At 40.8% G+C, this 21,143-nt stretch overlaps 1 protein-coding gene across 5 annotated transcripts in view; it reads right to left on the minus strand.

The window, feature by feature from the left end:
* Window positions 1-326: 326 nt before the first annotated feature.
* The window catches only part of sgsm3 (small G protein signaling modulator 3), a 40,858-nt gene continuing 20,041 nt past the window's right edge, over window positions 327-21,143 (minus strand). For all 5 annotated transcript variants that reach the window (XM_062981004.1, XM_062981006.1, XM_062981005.1 and 2 more), the window contains 19 exons: window positions 20,759-20,825; window positions 18,791-18,999; window positions 18,328-18,435; window positions 17,870-18,013; window positions 16,321-16,516; window positions 15,545-15,690; window positions 13,603-13,827; window positions 12,097-12,151; window positions 9,515-9,642; window positions 9,169-9,324; window positions 8,568-8,622; window positions 8,335-8,384; window positions 7,008-7,160; window positions 5,409-5,479; window positions 5,022-5,070; window positions 4,691-4,776; window positions 4,334-4,456; window positions 2,210-2,270; window positions 327-1,479 (listed from right to left, as the gene is read on the minus strand). In XM_062981004.1, the coding sequence (XP_062837074.1) occupies window positions 1,396-1,479; window positions 2,210-2,270; window positions 4,334-4,456; window positions 4,691-4,776; window positions 5,022-5,070; window positions 5,409-5,479; window positions 7,008-7,160; window positions 8,335-8,384; window positions 8,568-8,622; window positions 9,169-9,324; window positions 9,515-9,642; window positions 12,097-12,151; window positions 13,603-13,827; window positions 15,545-15,690; window positions 16,321-16,516; window positions 17,870-18,013; window positions 18,328-18,435; window positions 18,791-18,999; window positions 20,759-20,825 (2,166 nt within the window). In that variant the 3' untranslated portion in view covers window positions 327-1,395. The remainder of the gene's footprint in view (window positions 1,480-2,209; window positions 2,271-4,333; window positions 4,457-4,690; window positions 4,777-5,021; window positions 5,071-5,408; window positions 5,480-7,007; window positions 7,161-8,334; window positions 8,385-8,567; window positions 8,623-9,168; window positions 9,325-9,514; window positions 9,643-12,096; window positions 12,152-13,602; window positions 13,828-15,544; window positions 15,691-16,320; window positions 16,517-17,869; window positions 18,014-18,327; window positions 18,436-18,790; window positions 19,000-20,758; window positions 20,826-21,143) is intronic.

Genomic DNA, 21,143 nt, shown 5'->3' on the forward strand with positions numbered 1-21,143 from the left:
CACTGTTGCCATTGGCATACATTGTAGTTCACTTAACATGTTATTTGCTGCTGTTAGCATTGATTGTCACTTGCTATCTGTCTTACTCTTGGGACAACACTGCTTTTCTTACTTCCCAACTCCCAGACAGAATATGCTAGGCCAGGCTGTTAACAGCATGAGGAATAATCCACAAGGCAGATCGTCCAGATACTTAATATGCATTTTCTAGAGTCACTACCATGAACACACCCATTCCTACTCTGTCCAGAATACTATCACTGCCATAGCTCAGGTTACAAACCAGAAATAAGGCTAAAGGCATATATATGAAAGATCAATTCCAGTTTCCCTACGACTGTCACAAGATGTGCAATTTATTTATGAACCAAAATGACAAAGAGCCTTGTTTCACTTCACAATTTGATTGTGCTCCCCAACCAGTGCTTTCATTACCTCTTCCCCTAAGATGAGCTGCCACCATGCAGCTAGTTATGTGCTCCCATCTTACAGTCCCTGCTAGCCTTCTACTTAGAGCAGGGGCTGTAGTTCTCTCCCTGAGCCAGCTCAGTCCTGAATCGACGTTTTACATTTAAGATATGTCAAAATATACAGACATTTTTGGATAGAACTTACATCTTTTGGTTACTAGTTTTAAAAATAATGCTCCAGGTTAAAACATTTCATGGTGGGTCACAGCTGGATGGAATGAAAGGCATGGTGGTAATGGTATTTCACCATCTTACACAACACCTAACACTGTCTTGCTAACCAGCCAATCATTGTAGGCACTTTGTGGCAATACCAAAGCCACTTATGCACTGTAGTGACTTGCGGGAAAGTAGTCAGTAGTCACATTGTCTCCCTCTTACGTCAATGACTGCTTTACACGTTATATCTATGTAAGAAAATAAAAGCTAAGTGAAATGAGTCTTGGAGGAGACTGCCAGCCATCAGTTTCTCCTCTTGGACAGAAGGGAATGCAGCAGCAATGCTGGGGCTTCCACAGTGTCACATTACACTTCCCTTGCTTATGATATCTTCGTTACCAATGCCATTGTCTCTCCTTACCTTTCACCCAGACTGTCAGCCTTCACCTCAAGCACTTGGCCCGAGTGGATAGAGTAGGTGCATACATGCTCTGCACAGTTAGTGACACACCATGAAGAAGGGATGTTTGGCAGCCAGACTTTCAGCAGCAAAGAGCCACTCCTGAGCTCTTAAATGTGCTCCTGCCCATTTGCTAGAGCAAGCTGCTACGAAGTGAGAGCAATCTTGCAACTAACAAAATACCAAAAGCACACATGGTTGTTTACAGTGTACAACGCATAAAGGGGCAACAGGCTGGTGAGGGGAGAAAAGGGACATATTCCAAATATATCATACAAGAAGTCCAAAAAGGAGGTGGAGCAAAAGTCATCCATCTATGTCCCAGCTAAAAAGGTGGTGTTTTACGAGCATGTCCTGAACTCCTTCCTTCAATGGTTTCTTCTCCTTCTCCTACAAAACAAAAAGAGCACTAAGGTCACTGAAAAACATGGAGTAGCTGTTGGTAATGTGGACAAGTGCAAAAGCCAGGCTACTGAAGAAGAAACTGTTACAGCCTGGAATAGCTGTGCAAATGGAGATGGGGAAACTTGTTGCTATTGTATGTGTACACCCAGTTTATGACTTTTGGAGACTCTTAGGACAGGGCTTCTTAAACATTTTCCACACACAGCCCCATCCCGAGATATTTTACATGACCCCAGATATATAAAACAGGTATATAAATTAAATATTTACTGATAATAAATCAACGTTTTCAAAGCTTGCTGAACAGGCTCATTTTCCTTTTTTTGGAATACAGCTGAAGCATTTTCTGCAAAGTCCCCTGCAAACATGATACACTTTACTAAAAAAAAATTTGTGACCCCAATGTTGAGCTAAGGGGCAAGGAACCACAATTTAAGAGGGAGTACTCTTAAGAGAACCCGACCATAGTTTATTTTCTTGGTAAAATTTATTTGGTGGTGGTAGGGCTTTGCCTTCCTCTGAGGCTGAAAGAAGGTGATCTGATCAAGGGTTGTGACCCAGTCTCAAACTCCTACTCAACTCACTATATCACATTGGCTCTTATGGGAGAAAGTAGCCCAACTCTATATGGGAATTGATAGAAAAGGATAGAAATTGAAGGCTGTTAAGGGATAGGTGGTGAAATCTAGCTCCTGCTGCAAGGTTACATACTCACCTCTCTTTTTATAGGGAGCTCCCAGTCTTGAGAGAGGCTGAATGCAAATTTACTGAGGACTCTAGGAGAATATAATAGTAGCGATTACAAGAAGAAATATATATACACAACAGTCAGAGCAATCTGACTGCAGCATCAATAGAACTTGCATTGTACATTACTGATATTTTCATATTAATTATTTTTTATCCTAAAACGTCCTTGCAGCATACTGTATTTTGCAAATTGTTTTGCTGCTACAACAGGTTCACAAAGAATTTATAAAATTGGGTGTGTCCATTTGGGATGTCCATAATGGAGGAGCATGAAGCAGAATGGTGAGGGGAAGGGAAAGAGTACATGTTTTGAGAACAAAAGCAATGGAAAAAACAGATAAAGAGTTTAGGTTCAGCTGGCCTATTCTTTTCCAGTGTCTGAGTTTGTGGATTTTTTAAGAACATTTTTTTTAGAACTTTGGCCAAGATTCTGCAACATGAAAGTAGAATGTATTTTTTGACAGTGTAGTTGCAGGTTTTGGGGAAGCTGCCACTTCTTCTCAGAAAGTTTCCAGGCATTTCTTGATTGGCAGCTGGGAAGGTGTCATGCCTGCAAGTTTCTCACCAGCTGTTCTCTCAGTCAGGATGTCAAAGAAGAGAATTACTAAGTGCCTCCTTCATTAACATTGGTATTAAGGGGTTGTGATGGTACAAATCACCAGTGGGGTGCCTGTCTCTGATTCTTGTCTGTGTCAAATACCAGATTCCTTGGAAGAGGTTTGAGGAAACCTCAGGCTTACGGGATCTACTTTACTGCGGTTCAAAGTGACATTCTTATAATAAAGGGGTTTTCAACAGGGGGTTTTGGTTTCAGTTACAAAATGGAGACAAACTCTCCATCACTACACGCAAAAATATATTCTTGAGTTATGCAAAGCTTGCTTAATTTCAACAGTATGATATAAAATGCCTGTGTTTTTTTTCCTTGTTGCTAATGGGAGTCAAACCTTTGCCAATAGATTGCAAATCATTCAGAGTTATATTAGTATACCCAGATCTGCTTCTGGCTTGAACCAAAAACTACACTCAACACTGTCTCAAGCACAGATGCAGCTAGGGAGAAGCCATGTGGTTTATTAATGAAAGATAATACCCCTAGGACTCTGCATGTAATTAATCCAAACCTTTTCACATTTAATTAAATTATACACAGTGAGACAAAGCAACAGTTGGAGAAAGAAAAACAGTTTCCAGGTAACTTTCAGGTTCTAGACAAGCTAACATTAAGCAAATACGATAACATATCCATGTATAGAATAGAAGACGGAGAAAACAATCTTAATGGTGTGGACTAGGATTGAGAAAAAGGCAGAACTGGGAAACTGATTTCTAGTTTAGATATTGCAAAAGCAATCTCTCCCCCCCCCCTAACTGAACCTCACAAATTGGCTCCCACTATGAAGTTCAAGTCAATTCACACTTCAGTTTTCTTACGTACAAATACATGTATGAAAAGCCCATCCTAGCACAGAGAGTTGTGAGAAGTCCCCTGTTAACTTCACGGCTTTCCCTTTTCTGCCGGCTGTTCCAAGGGGGGCTGCAGAATGGCCGACAGGCAAGGGGAAGCTGCACATTACATTGGACAACAAATCTTTTTTTAGTAATGTGCATCTTTGTAATTAAGATGAACATTATAAGTGATGGCGCATTATAATCGGGTATGGGTATTTCCATTTTTTAAGAGTCTGGAGCTGGGATAGCCATGAAAATTTGATGCATAATAACCAGAGACAAAGCCCATCCTATTGTGTGGAGAAAGTGCAGTTGATGATTTCGTAACAATGCACTGCATTGCCTCTCCAAATAAACACACATCCTTCACAAAGTGTGCTCTACACCAGGCATGGGAAAACTTCAGTCCTCCATGTGTTCTGGATTTCAACTCCCACAATTTCTAACAGCTTGTAAGCTGTTAAGAATTGTGGGACTTGGAAGTCCAAAACACCTGGAGGGTTGAAGTTTGCCCATGACTGCTCTTCAAAACTATCAGTATGATACTGTAAGTTTTATTAATCTCGGATAGACTGTAGTTTCCAGAAGGTGGAATCTGATAATGTAGCAAAATGGAGGGGTGAAAGCTTCCATGTACCTGAGTTCACACTTGATCTGCACCCAGCCTGGACTTCGCAGAAATGACCAGGGATGGAACCATTTCTCCACCGTCTGCAGGCTGGAGCACAATACCTCAAGCCACAAATGCAGGACTTGTTCACTGAAAAATAAATTACAGTGAAAGTTACTAGCTCACAGGAAGATTGTTCTATTACTACCACATAGAGCAACTCAGGGTGATATTAAAGATGTAATATAGCTTTAGCGTGGCAAAGGGCATAAAGCAATGTAGGGCATCTTAAGACAGCTGTTTGCTGGGACTCTAAAGAAGCATGATCCTTTGATGCCATGCTAACAAAAGTAGCTTTGAAACAAACAGAATGAGGTGACCTACTTCAGTCCAACGCAGATGAGGGAACGGAGCTTCACATCCATCTGAGCATGTGCTGCATCATGTGACATGTTCACAGACTGTACTGCCTGCCAGAGAGGGAAAGCGAATTATTAAAGGGGCCATTTCTTTTTGCTTGAAGACAGAAAAGTACAGTAGGATATGCCAACTATGTTTCACACATAGCATTTGGCCTCTAGAGGCAAGGACAAGGCTCTGAATGCTGCCCATTCAGAGAGACTAGGCTCTTCCTAGCATCAAAGGAAGAGATTCAAGGCAGGCAGACTGATCTGTCCCACAAGGATGTTTCTGTGGACCAGAAGAAAGTACTTACTCGATAAAGCAGTTCTTCTGGAGTCAGCACTTTCCCATCTTCATCCAACCTACAACAATGAAGTAAAGGATGCAGTATGATCTAGGGTCACATATTTGCCTTACCCAGTACCATCTCAAAATAGAAATAACTGTCCACCAAACCTAATTTTCAGTCGTCTTTGGTTTCAACAAAGATCGTCATTCTACCAGGAGAACTTGTATCCTTTTGAAAGTGATTTTAAATATGGTATTTTAATAAGTCTCTATATCTGGCAATAATTACCCATTGCTACATTAGTAATTTGCCTACCTGGGGAAAGCCAACATCCAGAAACACTACAAGTAAAATCACCAGAAGGGATACCCAATAGACAGGCAAAGATTAGTGTGAAGGAAGGAACTTTACCTGTAAGTCTTGCAGAGCACAAGGCGGGAATACACAGAGTCAAAGTCTCGCTCCACCTCACGCCCAGCAGCCTAGACAAGAATATAGACAAACTGTGATCTAAATTTTCTTGTTTCTATCTGTCTTCCTGGCAACAGATAGCCCAAGAATCCAAGTTGTTCTCTACTCTAACCCTATCAATTTCCTACAATCCAGATGAGACAGTGACACCTAGCATTTCTAGGACTTCTTCACATGTGGCATTTTTGCCCCATTTTCCGCTTTTATGCGTGGCAAGGACAGGGCCTGCCATGTGTCATAGCACCTCCAATGGAGCTACTTGCACTTTCCTCCCCTTTTTGCCATGTGATGGCAGAAAGGGCGGTGGGGCAATGCACGTTGCCGCCCTTCCTGTGATGACTCATGGGCCTTGTAGTCCTGTTCCTAGTACTATTGTGGCAGACGAAGAGGAAAACATGGGGTTTTCGCCGGTTCAGCAAGAGCCGGAGTCTCTTCACCTGCAGGATGTTTGATGTTTGCCCTCAAGAATTCAGCCAAACAGGCCTTGGGCAGAACTCCCCCCCCCCCCCCCCGTTTTCCAGGAGGGAAAATTATTCTAAAGATAGGGGAGTCAGGGAGGCTAATCGGAGAAGCCTGAGAATCGCTGCCAAACAAATGGCTGATTAGGTCTGCTTCCCTTGGGAAATTCTAAGGAGTCATGCATCTGGACAGAGTTGGGTTTCGCTTCTCCTTCTCTAGGGAAAGAGTTCTGTTGGCGGGAAAACGAGACCCAATATAGGTGTTTGGCGCGAGGGATTCTTTGCGGAGTCAATTGATCAGCTTGAGGAGAGAGATCGTGTGTGGACTTCGTAATCCCAGTTCCTTGCTTCCCGGATCAAGCTTCAAGCCTTGCCTTGTCTCACGGTTTTACCACGGACTCTGTTTCATGCTTCATGTTCGTCTTGCCTCTAGTCACGGATCTAGTCAAGAATCAAGTTTATTTCCAGCCTTGTTGTCAAGCTTCATTGGACTTTAAAGACTCTGTTATTTCCCCACACTATTGCTTGGCAAAGTGTGTGTTTCGGTCAAGTGGATTAAAACTTTGAACTCTAATATCTTATATTGGACAATACATTTCTGGACTATAATTGACCTCATCTGAAAGGTCTGCTTCTGAACTATATTCTTCACTTGTTTTTATTGATTTTATATATTTCTTTAATAAAGATATTAGATAGAGACTGGCCTCTGTGTAAGGTTATTGGTGCTCTGCAGCCAGGGTCCTGACACTTCCTGCCATCTGATGGGGGAGGGAAAGAGTGCCAAAGCACCCTCTTGTGTGATGAGGGAGGGCATGTGGGGCACCACGAGCCACCCTGCATGACTTCCCTTTCGCTGGCCGTGTGAAGAGGTCCCTAGTCTTGTTAAGTTGGCAGGATGATGGACTTAGCTTCTTGCTTTGTCAGAGGGTCACCACAAATATCCCCCTCCCAGGCATCCCTTGGCTCTGCAGCTGTCTAGAGCACTAGAAGGGATGGCGATGCCAGGCCATTGCCAGGTTTCTCAAATACTTGCCATATTGTTCCCAAAGACTCTGCAGGCAGCAAAGGTCTTTCTTACCTCTTCAATGAAGAGCCAGGGGTGGCAGGCCCCACCCAGTAAGGATGGCCTCTTCAGCCCATGTTCAAATATGGCCTTGAGGGCTGGAGACAGTGTCCCCCGAACCAAGTCTGTGATGCCTTCAGTGACAGAGTCGTCTCCAGCAATGGAATACTGAAAAGAAAAAGATTGCAGACATTGGTGATACATCCAACAGAATATAAGGTAAAGTACCTTAAAAGCACCAGATTCTGCATGATCATGGAAGCCAGATAGGATCAGCCCTTGTTAGTACTGGGATGGGAGACCACCAATGAATACCAGGTACTGTAGGCAATATTTCAGAGGAATGAACTGTTCAAACCACATCTGAATATTGGCTAAGAAAGCCCTATAAAATCATGATGTTGCTATACATCGACAAACAACTTGAAGCCACTTGCATATACACAAGCTGATCTATGTGCTGCTATTTGCAGATGATGGCCAAGATCCTGCACTAAGAAGCGTATGTCCATCTTGTAGCCATGCCACCACAGTTTCATCCCATAAATCTACCCATTCTTGAAAAACTGGACTTGCATGGCTGTTTTGGGGACATCCAGCCACATTCACTCAACTGTCTGGCAGCATGTCAATGACCATGTAGAGAAGGGTGGCTGTACACAAGGAAAGATCTGGAAGGGATTTTGGTTGTTACAGTAATTGGAACAAAATTCCAAACTTCCACAACAATAAAAAATGCAGTTTAGAAGGTGCAAGTCTGACTTAACACCAGCCTAATGGAAAAACAGGACACCAGGCAATATTTTACCTGTCTGCCTTATTGCTTTATGAGTGGATGCATATGGACCTGTAGAGCCCTTATTAATAATGAACCAACTCACAAATTTGAATCACTACAATCAATGAATCACATGACAAAATGTATGTCCCCTTTGTTCCCCTTTTCACTCTCCCACCCAGAAATGGTTGCTTATAAGCTATATTTTTTACAAATAGTACAGGAAGAGCTAATTTAAGAGTAAATTTAATTAGTTATAGTTTGATTGACTGAGTTTGTATTTGTCACTTTCTTTCTGTATCTTCCAGGTCTCCACCTGGGCATGGGAATAAGACATTACCTTTTTTTTTTTTGGGGGGAGGGAGCTACTCAAGAGTCTTGATCTTCTTTTGTACAGGGATCCCTTTCTCTCTTCACCCATTTTTTACACATCCTTTGTAGAGACACATAGACTTGTATATTGCAAGTTGGGGCACACCACAACATGGGTGGTAAACAGTAAGGGGATGAAGGGAGAATCAGAATCCCAGCATGAGATATGTATACATAAAGAACAGATTATACCTCTTTGCTTCGTTCATCCAGGACCTCTACAAATTTTGCAGGAAACCAACCTACAAGGATCAGGAGAAGAATGAATAAAAACCTAGTGAGGTCACAAACCGTAAATCAAAAGAATGCAATTTGAAGTATGGGTAGTCCCTTCAGAGTTAACATTGTTGTTAGAAATATTATTTTGGGAAGTACACAGAGTTAAGACTCTTGTTCACCCCTCATCAAGGGCAAGTAGGACTCACCTCTAAGGCCATTCAGTTCTCCCACCCAACAATGCTCATCCTTCTGGGAGATTATCTGTAAGAATAAAAATGAGTCACTTAGTCTTATCAAAGAGAAAAAGAGCAAATAAGAAGAAAGTTCTTGCTAAAACGGTATCTGATTAATATTTACTTTGTTTTACTGACATGTGTTCAGCCTAAGGAAGGGTCTGTATTTGTCTTGGGCTCAAAAGAGAAGCCATAGGCCACTGATTCATAGAACCCAAAGATCAAAAGGGGCTGAAACATAGAGGGCAGACCTTTGCTCCCAACCCATCTCTCTTGTTGATGTCCACGGATTAAGCTTCAGTAATACTCTACTTATTTCAATTTATGCAGCCCTCTTATATCTGCATTATCTCCACTTATAATTTGCTTTACTTAATTATATCTAGGTCTTTCTTCTAAGCTCTCTTCACTTAGTTACTCTTGATGACCAACTTTATTTTACTCAGGTTTATCTTGTATTCTGTAGTGTTGAGAAATGCCAAATTTGTTGTTCTTTATTCTGTATTAAATATGCCAAAATTTCCTCTCAGTTCCTCTACCTGATACAACCTTTCTGTTAGTCTTCATATCATACCGTGATGATATCATTCTTACGGAAGCCTAGTTCATCGTCATCGTGCCGCTCGAAATCCAGAAGGGCCTTGGCGCGCCGCCGCTGGTTCCGGGAACATGCCACGTAGGTTTCGTGGTCCCTCTGGTGGCTCTCCATGGTGTAATCTGGAGTCAAGTCCTAGTTGGAGTCGGGAAGAGACATTCACATAAGGCAGAAATAAGCAAGAGACAAGGGATACTGTTAATTCTATAAGCTCCTCATTTTGTTCTCTATAAAACATCACAACCTCATTCTACCACAATTATGCTAATGTAGCCATGTCTCTGGCAAGAAGCAGACTTCGCCAGCTGGATATCCTCTTACTCACTATGCTGCAACTCTTGGGATCCACACACTGGAAATGTTGCGCAACTTGAAGGATGGCCTCTCGCAAGTCTGCAACCAGTTCCGTTTGCTTAATATTCTTGGCCTTCAGTGCCTCCATATCGTCTTCTCCTAGAAGAAGGAGAAACACTCTTAAAAAGAGCAAGGCAATAATTATGTTCTCCTCTAAGTGTTAAGCAGCTGGTATCCAAAGCCAAAATACATTTTCTCTACGAAGTTCCATTTCGTTATAACTAAGCAGCAACTGAAAGACTTCCACGAAAGGAATAACAATAGCACCCTCACCTCCACAAGCCAAAGTTTCACCCCCATCAGGTTTTTCCCAGATCTCTTCCCCAACAACTCAAGCAGAAATACTAAATGGAATATCCTTTACAGCTGCTGCAAAGCACCTGGGGTCGCCTTTGGAAGGAAGAGGTCTGCAGCATTAATTTGCAGATCATTTCCAAAGAAGCACAGAATAGTTCAATCAATCAATTTATTAATGCTCCGACCAATTATCATATGCATTTACAGAAACAACATCAAACAAACATCTATACAAAACACTGTAAAATCCAACAGTTAAAAGTAGGATACAAGCAGGATAAAACAGAGCATGCAAAATATACATTGTGAGGTGCAGCAGCACAAGTGCAACATGTGCTGGGAACGGCACAATTACCGGTAAAATGCCAATATTTTAAATTTGATGTAAACTGTTTTTCTGATGTATATGTTTATATTGTAAGCCGCCCTGAGTCCCTGATGGGTGAGAAGGGCGGGGTAGAAGTGATGTAATAAATAAATATATAAGATCAGTCATTTAAAAAACATAAGTAACAATATCAACCAAGCATCTATAGAAACACCGTAAAATTCCATAGTTAAAAGCAGGATGCATAGAGTATAAAACAGAGCTTGCAAAATATAACCGGTAAAAAGCCAGTATAAAATATCAGTCATGTTAAAAACTAGATAAAAGCATCCCCGGCGCAGTTGACTACAATGTACGCAATCAGTCTTGCTCTGATTTTATTTGCTGCCAAGGTAAAGAGAGATACCTTATATGTAATTGTAGAGTTGGTATCAGATAAAAGGTAGAAGATCTTTTCTGCAACCGTGTTCGATTGTAGGTACCATAGCATAGGCACTAAGAATTTATTTCTTGGTGCAGAGTATAGAGTGCAAGCAAACAAATAGTGGGGCAGGTCCTCAATTTCTGAGGCCCCGCATACACATATCCGGCTAGCCAAAGGAGTGCCTGAGTACCTACCATCCAGCACTGCTGAGGGCATGCTTTGGAATCGTAGAGCTTGTCTGAGGTTAGGGAATGTAAGGTGGGTTAGATACATAGCCCTTTCATGGTCGAGTTTGTATAATTCATACCATGTCGAGAATTTGGAGCTGTTAATAGCCTGTCTGTCCATTTGAATACCTTGGTTATAAATGTATTCATGCAACTTCTCTCTTGAACTCAGGATTGAAGGCTCATGAGACAGGGTAGGGTATACTTTCAGAAATTTCTGATGTTTTGAGCTCCAAGATGTTCAAAGCATAGCTTTAGATGTTCAAAGCATAGCTTTGGGAAAACTCTAGCTGAGGAATCCTTTATGATTCTCCAATAGTTGTATAGGGAGAAGGGAATGTGGGATCTTATGGAGGGTAAACCAACCTCTGTTCTGACCAAGACTGCTGGAGTGCCAGGTGGGAGTCTCAGCAGTTTCTTAAGGAATGCATTCTGGATGGCCTCCAATTTTGGTATCTGTGAATCGTCCCATCTCCAGACTGGGGCGCCGTACAGAATCTGGGCAATAACTTTGCTCTGGAATATTTTCAGAGCTGGGGCAACCAGATGGCCCCCTGCTGTGTTATAAAATCTGAGGATTCCTCCAATACATTTTAGTGCCACTTCTCTGCTATGTTCTATATGGGGCTTCCATGATAGTGTCTCACAGAATAGTTGAAGCAGATCAGGAAACAAGTTTCTCAATGCTATTTGATTGTGACTTACTAACATTAGTTTCTCTCTGAACCTTTAAAGAAGGCAAAAACAAGGCCTCCTACTAAGACCATGCTATTTAAAATAGTGGTTCTTGGACTGGGGGCAGTCTGCAGGCCAGCAGCTGCTAGTTTGCTGGTGGTTTCCAGTAAAGAAAGAAATGGTTGTAGCAATGGCATAAATAGTTGTAGCAGTGGGCATACGGTAAATAAGATACGTGTCCCTGGCATGTTAGTAAAATAATACATTCGTCACATCAAATAACATGAGAACTATTATAGGAACTTTATGACAGCCTCTGACAAGACCTCAGGTGAACATTGTCCTGATTGAGTGAGAAAAAACAACTTTAGTGCTACATTGCATTAGTTATATTTTTAAAGGCTACTACAAACATTTGACTAAAAGAAAGCTCTGTTTATGCATCTTGAAGATCAGTAGGTTGCTTAGCACAACTATTTATAGTGCAAGACTATTCGAGATATATATAGTACACATACAGCAAGTTTTACTGTATGCATGCCCTCGCTATACTTTCCAACTCTCTCCACATCATAGGAACCCAACTATCCTTTAATTCTTACCAAAAAGAAGTGAGGTAATGCCAGATTTCCTACGCTGTGTTCTGCGTCGTACAATCTAAAGAAGAAGAGCAAGTCACAATAGAAAAGGATATTATTTAAAAATCTATATTGCAGCATAACAACGGGAGGAACAGGACAGCAATAGAATCTAGCAGTATCTTTAACATTGATTTAGATTTTCGCATAGGCTTTCATAGATACCAAGCTGCTTCCACAGATGCAATGACTGAGGAAACTAACTTTTTTTTAATCATGCCAGAAGTGACTTGAGAACATACTGCAAGTCGTTTCTGGTGTGAGATAATTGGCCATCTACAGAGACGTTGCCCAGGGGACTTCTGTATTACCATCCTGCTGAGAGGCTTCTCTCATGTCCCTGCATGCTAGAACTGCTGACAGACAGGAGTTCGCTCTATCTCACGGATTTGAACTGGCAACCTTCAGATCAGCAACCCACCTTCAGGTCAGCAGTCCAGCCGGCAGAAGGGTTTAATTCATTGTGCCACTGCGGCTCCTAGGAAATGGACTGATAACCATAAACGCTCGTGCTAAAATATAAATCAGTTGATCTTAAGGGTGTGGCTACATTCCATTTTTCACCTCCCCCTCTTTTTAAAAATTTGTCCTTAAATCTGTTATGGTTTTTTTTCAGCATCTTCTTTGAAGAGTGGATGAATTCAGAGAAGATTTAAAAGAATCAAGTGGAGAATTCTTATCCGAGGTTCATAATACTGTTTTCTCTTTAGATCACTGGTCCATTTTAAAAGCTGAAGTCTTGAGGAGATATTATTTCAGAATTCTTGACAGTAGTTTTGTGTATGTGCACTCTCAAACACCAGAAATAACATTATTTCATTTTCACACCCAATGTATAACCAAGCATTCAAAGCAACAAATGCATTGAGTACTATAAGTTCTAGAAGGTTGGTTCTGCTGGATCACAGAGGCTTATATATGGCTATTAGTCACAATAGCTATTTTTCTGCTCTGAACAAAAGAGTCTCTGCCTTCACACCCCTCCTTTCCCCAGTCCTTACATTCTTGGGCACACAAGCAAAGAAAGGTTGCCCACTATCTCACTGCTTCCATATGCTCCGAACGAGTCCTTGTTTCTGTGAAATTTTTGAGACTTGTTACATCACTTTCATCTAATCTTACGTAGTTAATTTGGTGAGAGTGGCCTAGCCACGATTTGGTGTTCTGGGTATTAAAGGGCTGGTAAGCCTTACAGAAAATTTTCATGATCTGCATTTATTTTCTGGTGATGATGATGATGATTATATTAATATTACTGAAAACAATGATCATGAAATGAGGCTTTTAAATAAATTATTTACACCAGACACCAAATATGTTAGATATGCCACTAATAATAGAAATACTAGACAAGGTAGGTATCAACATGTTGGGAAATTGTTTTTGTCTGTGATCCCTTGCTTTCAACAAGAGAGAATAGTACAACTCAAGGAAATGCATGAAAAAGACAATATTTTCAGTTTATGATACCTTTGAGAGGTTGACAGCAGCACCAGGACTTAATAGCTGCCCTTGGTCTGCAATGAGGTAAGCAAGGTGCTTACAACGCTGAGTCTCCACTGCCACATCTGTCAGCGACCCAGCAATCCGCATGGCTTCCTGCAGGAGCACATCTGGATCTTCAATCTGAGAGGGGATGTCTGAGAGTGTGTTGAAGATGGATGCAGAGTTCTCTGACTGGATCAATTCATCTTCCTGTTTTGATATGGACAGGTTATTCTACAATTTTATAGTCATTCATGGTTTGGAATACTTTTGCACTTCTTTTTGTACTTGACAACTGTAGCTTGTCTTAAGCTCATGGTGAATAAGGCAAATAAACCAAATATCAATGTTTGCTGCAGTGCTTCCTTTTTGCTCTGGTCTTCACTTTTATCCTGGCTGTCTCATAATCCTGATGCAAATGTTAATTAGAATTATCCATGTTTTCCTCTAATGTTCGTCTTCTTACAATTCGAAAACTACTACTAAATGGTAGATATACTATTTTTAAATGACATTTCCAGCAAAAAGTATCATCATGAAGTCTTTAAAAAATAAAACCCTGTCAGAATATAAGAAAAAAAGTTCTAAAGGCTCCCATTGCAGTATCTACACCAAAATGTCTCATTCTCCCCTAACTGCATATAAAGCACTGCCTTAATACTACATACAATACTGACCACTTCTGAGTGGAATACTGTAGCCATTTTTCCCCTAGAGTGCTAGACAGAGCTTTAGACATCCACACAGAAATGAGTTATTCAAGAGATAATATAGCTCTAAGACTGCAGTTCTATATGCATGCACCAATATCTCACAGCATTTAGTATTACTGTCAATTGATTGAATGATTTGGAGAGTATGTGATCTGTCAATAGATGGTTCTATCAATATGTTCAATATAAAAATCAACAAGATAGGGCATATTTCTTTGGCTCTTATGAAAAAAGTTGTTAGGAAGCCAGTCATTAATATCTGCATTTGTTGGTTTTGTGGTGATGTTCAAATATGAGCCAATTTTTAAAAAAGATATGATTTAACCACCCTAATCTATATACTATCATGTTCTTACTACAGTAGAGTTCCGGTTATCTGACTTCCGCCAATCCGACACTCCGTATTATCTGACACGCCGCCAGGGCTTTGGCAGCGCATCGTATTCTCCCCACCGCCGCAATCATGGCTGCCACTGCATCTACCTCCCCCTCCGCGCTTCCTCCTTCGCATCCTCCTGGGACAGCCAGAAGAAGGGAGCACTGCTGAGCCGGAGGGAGCTCGAGAGAGGGAGGTCTTTTCTCCCCCTCTTCCTCGGGCTGCCCCAGGAGGATGTAAAGGAGGAGGCGGCGGCAGAGGGGGAGACAGACGCAGTGGCTGAGGCAGCCATGGGAGGTAAGGGCCCGGGCCTTTGGAGAATCATGGAGTGTGTTGCTGTTTAGCAACACGCTCTGGGTTTCCCTAAGCCAGGCCTTTGCCAGAGGGAGGAAACTCTTCCCTCCGATAAAGGCCCGTCACAGCAAAGGAGGAGGCCAGGGGCTTGGCAAGGGAACCGTCCCTCTCCTCCTCACCAAGCCCCCGGCCTCCTCCCTCGCAGCGACACAGGAAGCCCGGGGCTTGGGGAGAGGCTTGGATAATAGGGCCTCCCTATTATCCAACAGTTCTGGTTATCCATCATTAGGCCCGCCCCTTTATGTCGGATAACTGGAACTCTACTGTATTTCATAAAAACGAAGAGAAGCAAATAAGGCAACAGGAATGAGAGATGCCAGAGAAGGAATAAGTAACATGGCTGCATGTACTGAGAGAGCACACACTGTATTTTTCATTTTTCGTTCCTGAAATACTGCTGTCCATCCCCCAAACACCTCTACTGATATTCATAGCCCAACTCATGCTATGACCAGAAAAGTGGCAGCTGAGGAATGTTGCTTACCTTCATGCTAAGCATGCCCAGAGTGACCTGGAAGAGAACTATGGAACCCTGGTAGAAAAAAAGGTCCCAGATGCGTAGCAACAGCTTGATATGCACAACGCTAGCAAAGGAGGTGAGGAACCAGTGCAGGGTGATCAGGGACAGTTCTGTGGATGGAGACAAAGGGAAATGCGAACAGTTCCAGTTTAACAGTTATCAGCAGGAGTGACAAAAAATTACCCCATGTCAGTTCTCTACTATGTCCCTTTGCATTTCACACGTAAGCAGAAAACACTCACAATGAGGTCTTGCATTAACTTCCCTTCTCACAATCACTGTACAGAAACAAAAACCAAAACTGATTTTTTTTGCTTTAGATGCTACAAGGATCATAAAGTGTTAGCCATTTTCAATATATAGCTTTAAAGCAAATCAGGCATTGTCAAGCTTACCGTTAGTTAGGAATTGTGACAGTTGAAGTCCAAAACACCTGAAGGGCCGAAGTTTGCCCATACCTAAGCCATTTAATGTCTATCTCTCCAGGATCTATTCTCTGTCACATTATCTGCCACTATAAAAAGTTAACAACAAATGCTGCCTTCTTTTTTGTTGTTGTTTTTACTATTCTCCCAGCACTATGGACTTTATTTGCCATGTTGATTTTGAGATTTGGGAACTTTAATCCAAAAAACATAATGCTTTGAATGTGCAAATGTAATAATTTGAGCCTTTCTGGGACATTATTATAACCCTCTCAAAACCTTGCGAATAACAAACCAACCAAAACATCCTATTACCAATGTCATGTTCCTGAAGAAGTTTGTCCAGTCGTGGCAAGTACTGTACAATGAGATGTCGCAAGACACGTTGGTCTGTCTGTACACCCATCAAAGTGGTGCTGAAGTAAGAGGCTGGTACCAAGTCCTCAATAATGGCACACATCATCCAGAAGGCATCTTCTTCTTCCAGGAAGAGAAGCAAGGAAGCCACTACCTATTCAAAGGAGGGACAAGAAGGACTGAAAGCAAGCTGCAGAGCAAGCATTACACTAGATTGAGTAGTATGCAGTGGAGTAATTCCTACTGTGGCCAAAAAAGAAATAATTGGCATGCCTAAAAATTTGGGCTCTAAAATTTGTCTCAGAAGATTTTATCCCTCTTGGAAACCCAATCATACGAACAATCAGTGGCTGTAGCATTATGCTGGGATGCCAAAAACATTTTATTCTGATAAATACTGCCATATTACTTGTGTGACTCATGGTCATACACTCTTCGTGTATTCTATAGAAAGCATTCTAAATGGTGCTGGTTCAAATTAGAGTAAATTCACAAAATAAAACCAAGTTGCTGTTCTGTAAGTGTTTTTTTAAGTGGTTTTCTCTATATTTATACATACGAGTGCCACAGAGATCACAGAGAACACTGATTCTATTCCAAAATGCCAATAACCTTGCAAGTAAAGACGAAGTAACTCAGGAGTCTTAACTGAGCCATATGCTTTTGTTTTATTCCAAGGTAGGTTTGCTACAGGGATACTGCTGATCAGCAAGAAGTTATATTTGAAATGAGTATACTTGGAGGAATGACTGATTTTATAGTATGTAATATTATTATATCCATATAATTGGTTATGCCAGGTTTTGATTTTGATTCCTGCTGACTCCAATGTGAGATCCATTTTTAACATACTAGCCTCTGGCCTGGATTTTTTTCCCCCTTACTAAAATAGTGCCTTATATTTTTATATCCTTTTTCTGTTTGTACAAATTAGGAATTAATTTATCCTTTCATATGACATGTTGAATTGAAGGATTACAGGCATAGTATAGAAATTTTACTGTCGTTTTTTTTCAAATTGTGATATTTTTAGCATTTTATTCATTTTTTATTGTTTGAGCTTTTTTTCCTTTGAAGGGAAAAGCAGAATACAAAGAAATTGTAATAATACATTTTTGACTTCCCCGATGAAAAACATGTAGATATCTCACCATACAGATTACCATCAATGTTGGACAATGTTCAGATTACCCTAGTTCTTAGTGGTTGTTGCTTAAGATGTAGAAAGTCCATAGTTGATGGTCATCAACACAATAAAGTACTTGATTTGTGTTCAAAAGGTCATCCTGTTAAATTGCTTCTGGTAGTAATCTCATGCTTAGAATAACTTGTATTGATTTATTTATTCTAAAATGTTATGAGTTCCTCCAAAAACATGCCAAATGCCACTGCAGTACGAATAATAGGATAACTTTGCCTTCTCACAGTGAACTACTCTGTATATTCCCATTCCTGCTGTGGACATCTACAGCCTATGAAAAAAACAATACAATGAAGGCTTATTTACCATGCCAGTGCCTTGACAGTAGCCAATTTCTGGATATAACCAAGCCAGCCCACGTAATATTCTACGCAGTCGTGGCACACCAATGCTGTTCATGTTGGAGAAGCAGGCATTGCTGGGCATGGTGCGGAGTAGGTCTTTCTCAATCTATCAAAAATAGAATAATAGATAAGCAATTCAGATTCAATTAGTGATGAGTCTCCCCATCCTCCTTTCCCTTCTCTCAGACCCTGCCTGCCCATATATTTTTGCCCCAATAAAGTAAACCTGAAACAGACTAAATTCCACCTCAGCCTGGAAGTCTTACAAACAACATCCATTCGCAAAAGCCTCCCCTTTAACCTGAAATAAAACTTCTCAAGGTAAAAGAGTTTGTAGCACATCTCTTAAGGCACACTCAGAATAAAAATGCGTATGTTGATACCAAGAATATTAGCATATAATGCAGAGATGTTACTCACTTGTTTAGCAGCAATGGTTTCATCATTTGAGCTATTTTTTACAATTTCTCGGTAAGACATTTCTGAACTTCTTTTCTTCTGTAGAGCACCAGATAGTCGCATCCATAGCTAGGTAAACCAGAGTAAACAAATTAAAAGTAATGTACAAGACGTTTCCCATTATGAAATTTCTCATGCATGCTCTCACTAGATATACCTGGGAGGGTGGCGGGTCAAAGGCCCTTTTCTCTATCTCACCACTCTCACAGGTTAAAGTTTGTTACCCTGCATAGACAGGTGAAGACCTTTATATTTTGGCAGGACTTTGTGAACTGACTCCTAAAGTGCAAAAGGACTTCATGTGCTGTGTGGATGACTTTTATAAGCTGCTTTAACTCCCAGATTAGAAGAATGGTAGGTTATTATCAAAAACAAAAACAACACTAGCAGTATCTGACACTTTCACTACCCCGAAGTGCCTCACCTGTGGTCTCATGCTATGAGGAATGCCAGCCAATACCAGGGATCGTAGCTTATCTGAATGAGGAAGTGTGACTTCAATCTTATCCCAGGTGAGGTCCCCTACGTCATGGTTGTGTGTGAACTCCAGGTGAGCTTGCCATTTCAGTCTGTGTTGTGGCTCTTCTGTCAGTGGGATTCCCAAGAGCTTGCTGGAGTTTGGCTCAGCACCATCTGTAGTAAAAGGTCAGATATTGAAATGTAGGATGACAAAAGTATAGTTATAGATGCCTTCCACCTCTGCAGAAAAAAGCTCAGGCCTCTAAATAACCAAGTTTAATAATACAGAGGGATAGTAAGCATGCCTTATGGAAGGGCATGGTGTCAGATGTTGGTGGATAGCAACTCCCATGATCTCTGACCATTGACTATGCTGGCTATAACTGCTAAGAGCTGCAGTCTAAAAACATCTAAAAGGCCAACTTTGTCCATCCGCATCTCAGAGAACTCGATGAGAGCATAGCTACGTGGCTGGCAATTCTGATGCTAACAATTCACTTCACAACTGTTTTCTAATGTGATAAATTGGGTTAAACAAAATGCAGTGCTGGGTCACATGCAGCCTCCAAGGCTTTTTTATAGTCTTCAATCATTTCAAATTCCAAAGGTTGCTTCTTCAAAGCTGGGGAAGGAGGAAAGGTGCTTTGTCATTCCTAGAAGACTTTAGGAATAATGACCTATCCATGAAATGGGCTACATCTTCTACACCAGTGTTTAACATCAACATTTCAATATAAAAGACAATTTCTACATACTTCTCCTTCCCGTCATAATATCATTTTAGAAGCCCGTGCAATCTCCTAAAGGGCAAAAAGCTGAACTTCAGATCTGCTACATTTGATTACTTCAACAGTTCTTAATAAGACATGAATAAATAAATCATTTTATATGAAGGGGGGGGGTGAATAAGGTTTACTTGAATAAACCACATTTCTGATTCATAGGAAATGCCACTAAATTCACTCATCAATAATAAATAATTATTAACAATGATTAAAATTACACATTAGTTACAGAATTCATAGTAGTAAATGCAACCCATAAAGATTCTGTGTCACAAAACAGAGATCCAAGCCTAATACTACAAAGAATCTTTGTTGCTGGCATGGCTCAGTGCAGTTCAACTCCCAGAAATCCTAGGCAGCTTACCAGCTGTTAGGAACTGTAGGAGCTGAAGTCAAAAACACCTGGAGGCCCAAAGGTTGGGAACTGCTGGCATAGCTGGATTCTTCATAGTTGTGCAAGTTTCTTTCTTCTTTTTTGGCTATACTGATAATTCCCTGTCGACTTAGGGGTTCTATTGCTTATAATTAAAACAGTAACTTTTCCAAGCTCTGCAGCTGGGTGGAGTGTATATGACAACACACACTGCTGAGTAACCTCAAAAAATAAATCTTTATCTAAAATCCTAAGATCTGATTCAAGATCCCTGGCAATGAGTTTCACATACCTGACTTTAAAAGCACATCAGCATCTGGTTGGGTTAATTCTTGGATAGAAAAACATTCCAGGGCAACTAGAGCACTTGAAGAAACAGGAATTACAAGGAATTCTACCCAAAATTATGGATAATTGCTGTTAGAATTATCACCACTATCACTTCTGATTCAGTATAAAGCCACAAAGTATATCAAGTGCTACTTTAAAATATATATGTGAACAAGAAAGGACCTGATTTCCTACTGCATGTATTTCAAAAGGAAAAGCTGTTTTCATATGTGTGTACACCCCCATAATACATATTACAAAACACATACTATACTTGTCTTTCATATAATGAAAATAAAGCCGGCACTTAATTATTTCAGACTCAAAGAGTTTTCAAGACTCAACTTTAGACAAAGGAAGGAAGGATACTGTCAGGCTCTCACTTCTAAGTGAGAGCCTAAAGGGTATCCGGTCACAAGTCCCACCACATAAATAAAAAACTTGCCTTCTTTGTCTACTCGGAAACCAAATTCATCATATCGGAATTCAGGTTGCTCAACAGATTCTTCTTTCTGGAAAACAAAAGAACAGAGTTATTTTTTCTTGTCTGCCACTAGGTAGAACATCTGATGAATGCATTTTTACACATTGCAGAAATGTAAAATGAAATGTGTAATTATCCCTCCCTGATAATTTGACATTGCTTGTACCTTGGCCTGGATCTTTTGACTCAAATTGGGATTTTAATATTATTTTATATATTGACTTTTATGACTGTTCTTAATCATGTTGTAGTTTTATTGCTCGGTTGTTAATGTTTTATTTGACTTGTGTTGTTGTGTCTGAGCATGGCCCCAAGTGAGCCGCCCCGAGTCCCTTCGGGGAGATGG

The sequence above is a fragment of the Anolis carolinensis genome, chromosome 5 (assembly GCF_035594765.1).
Source record: "Anolis carolinensis isolate JA03-04 chromosome 5, rAnoCar3.1.pri, whole genome shotgun sequence".
NCBI lineage: Eukaryota > Metazoa > Chordata > Lepidosauria > Squamata > Dactyloidae > Anolis > Anolis carolinensis.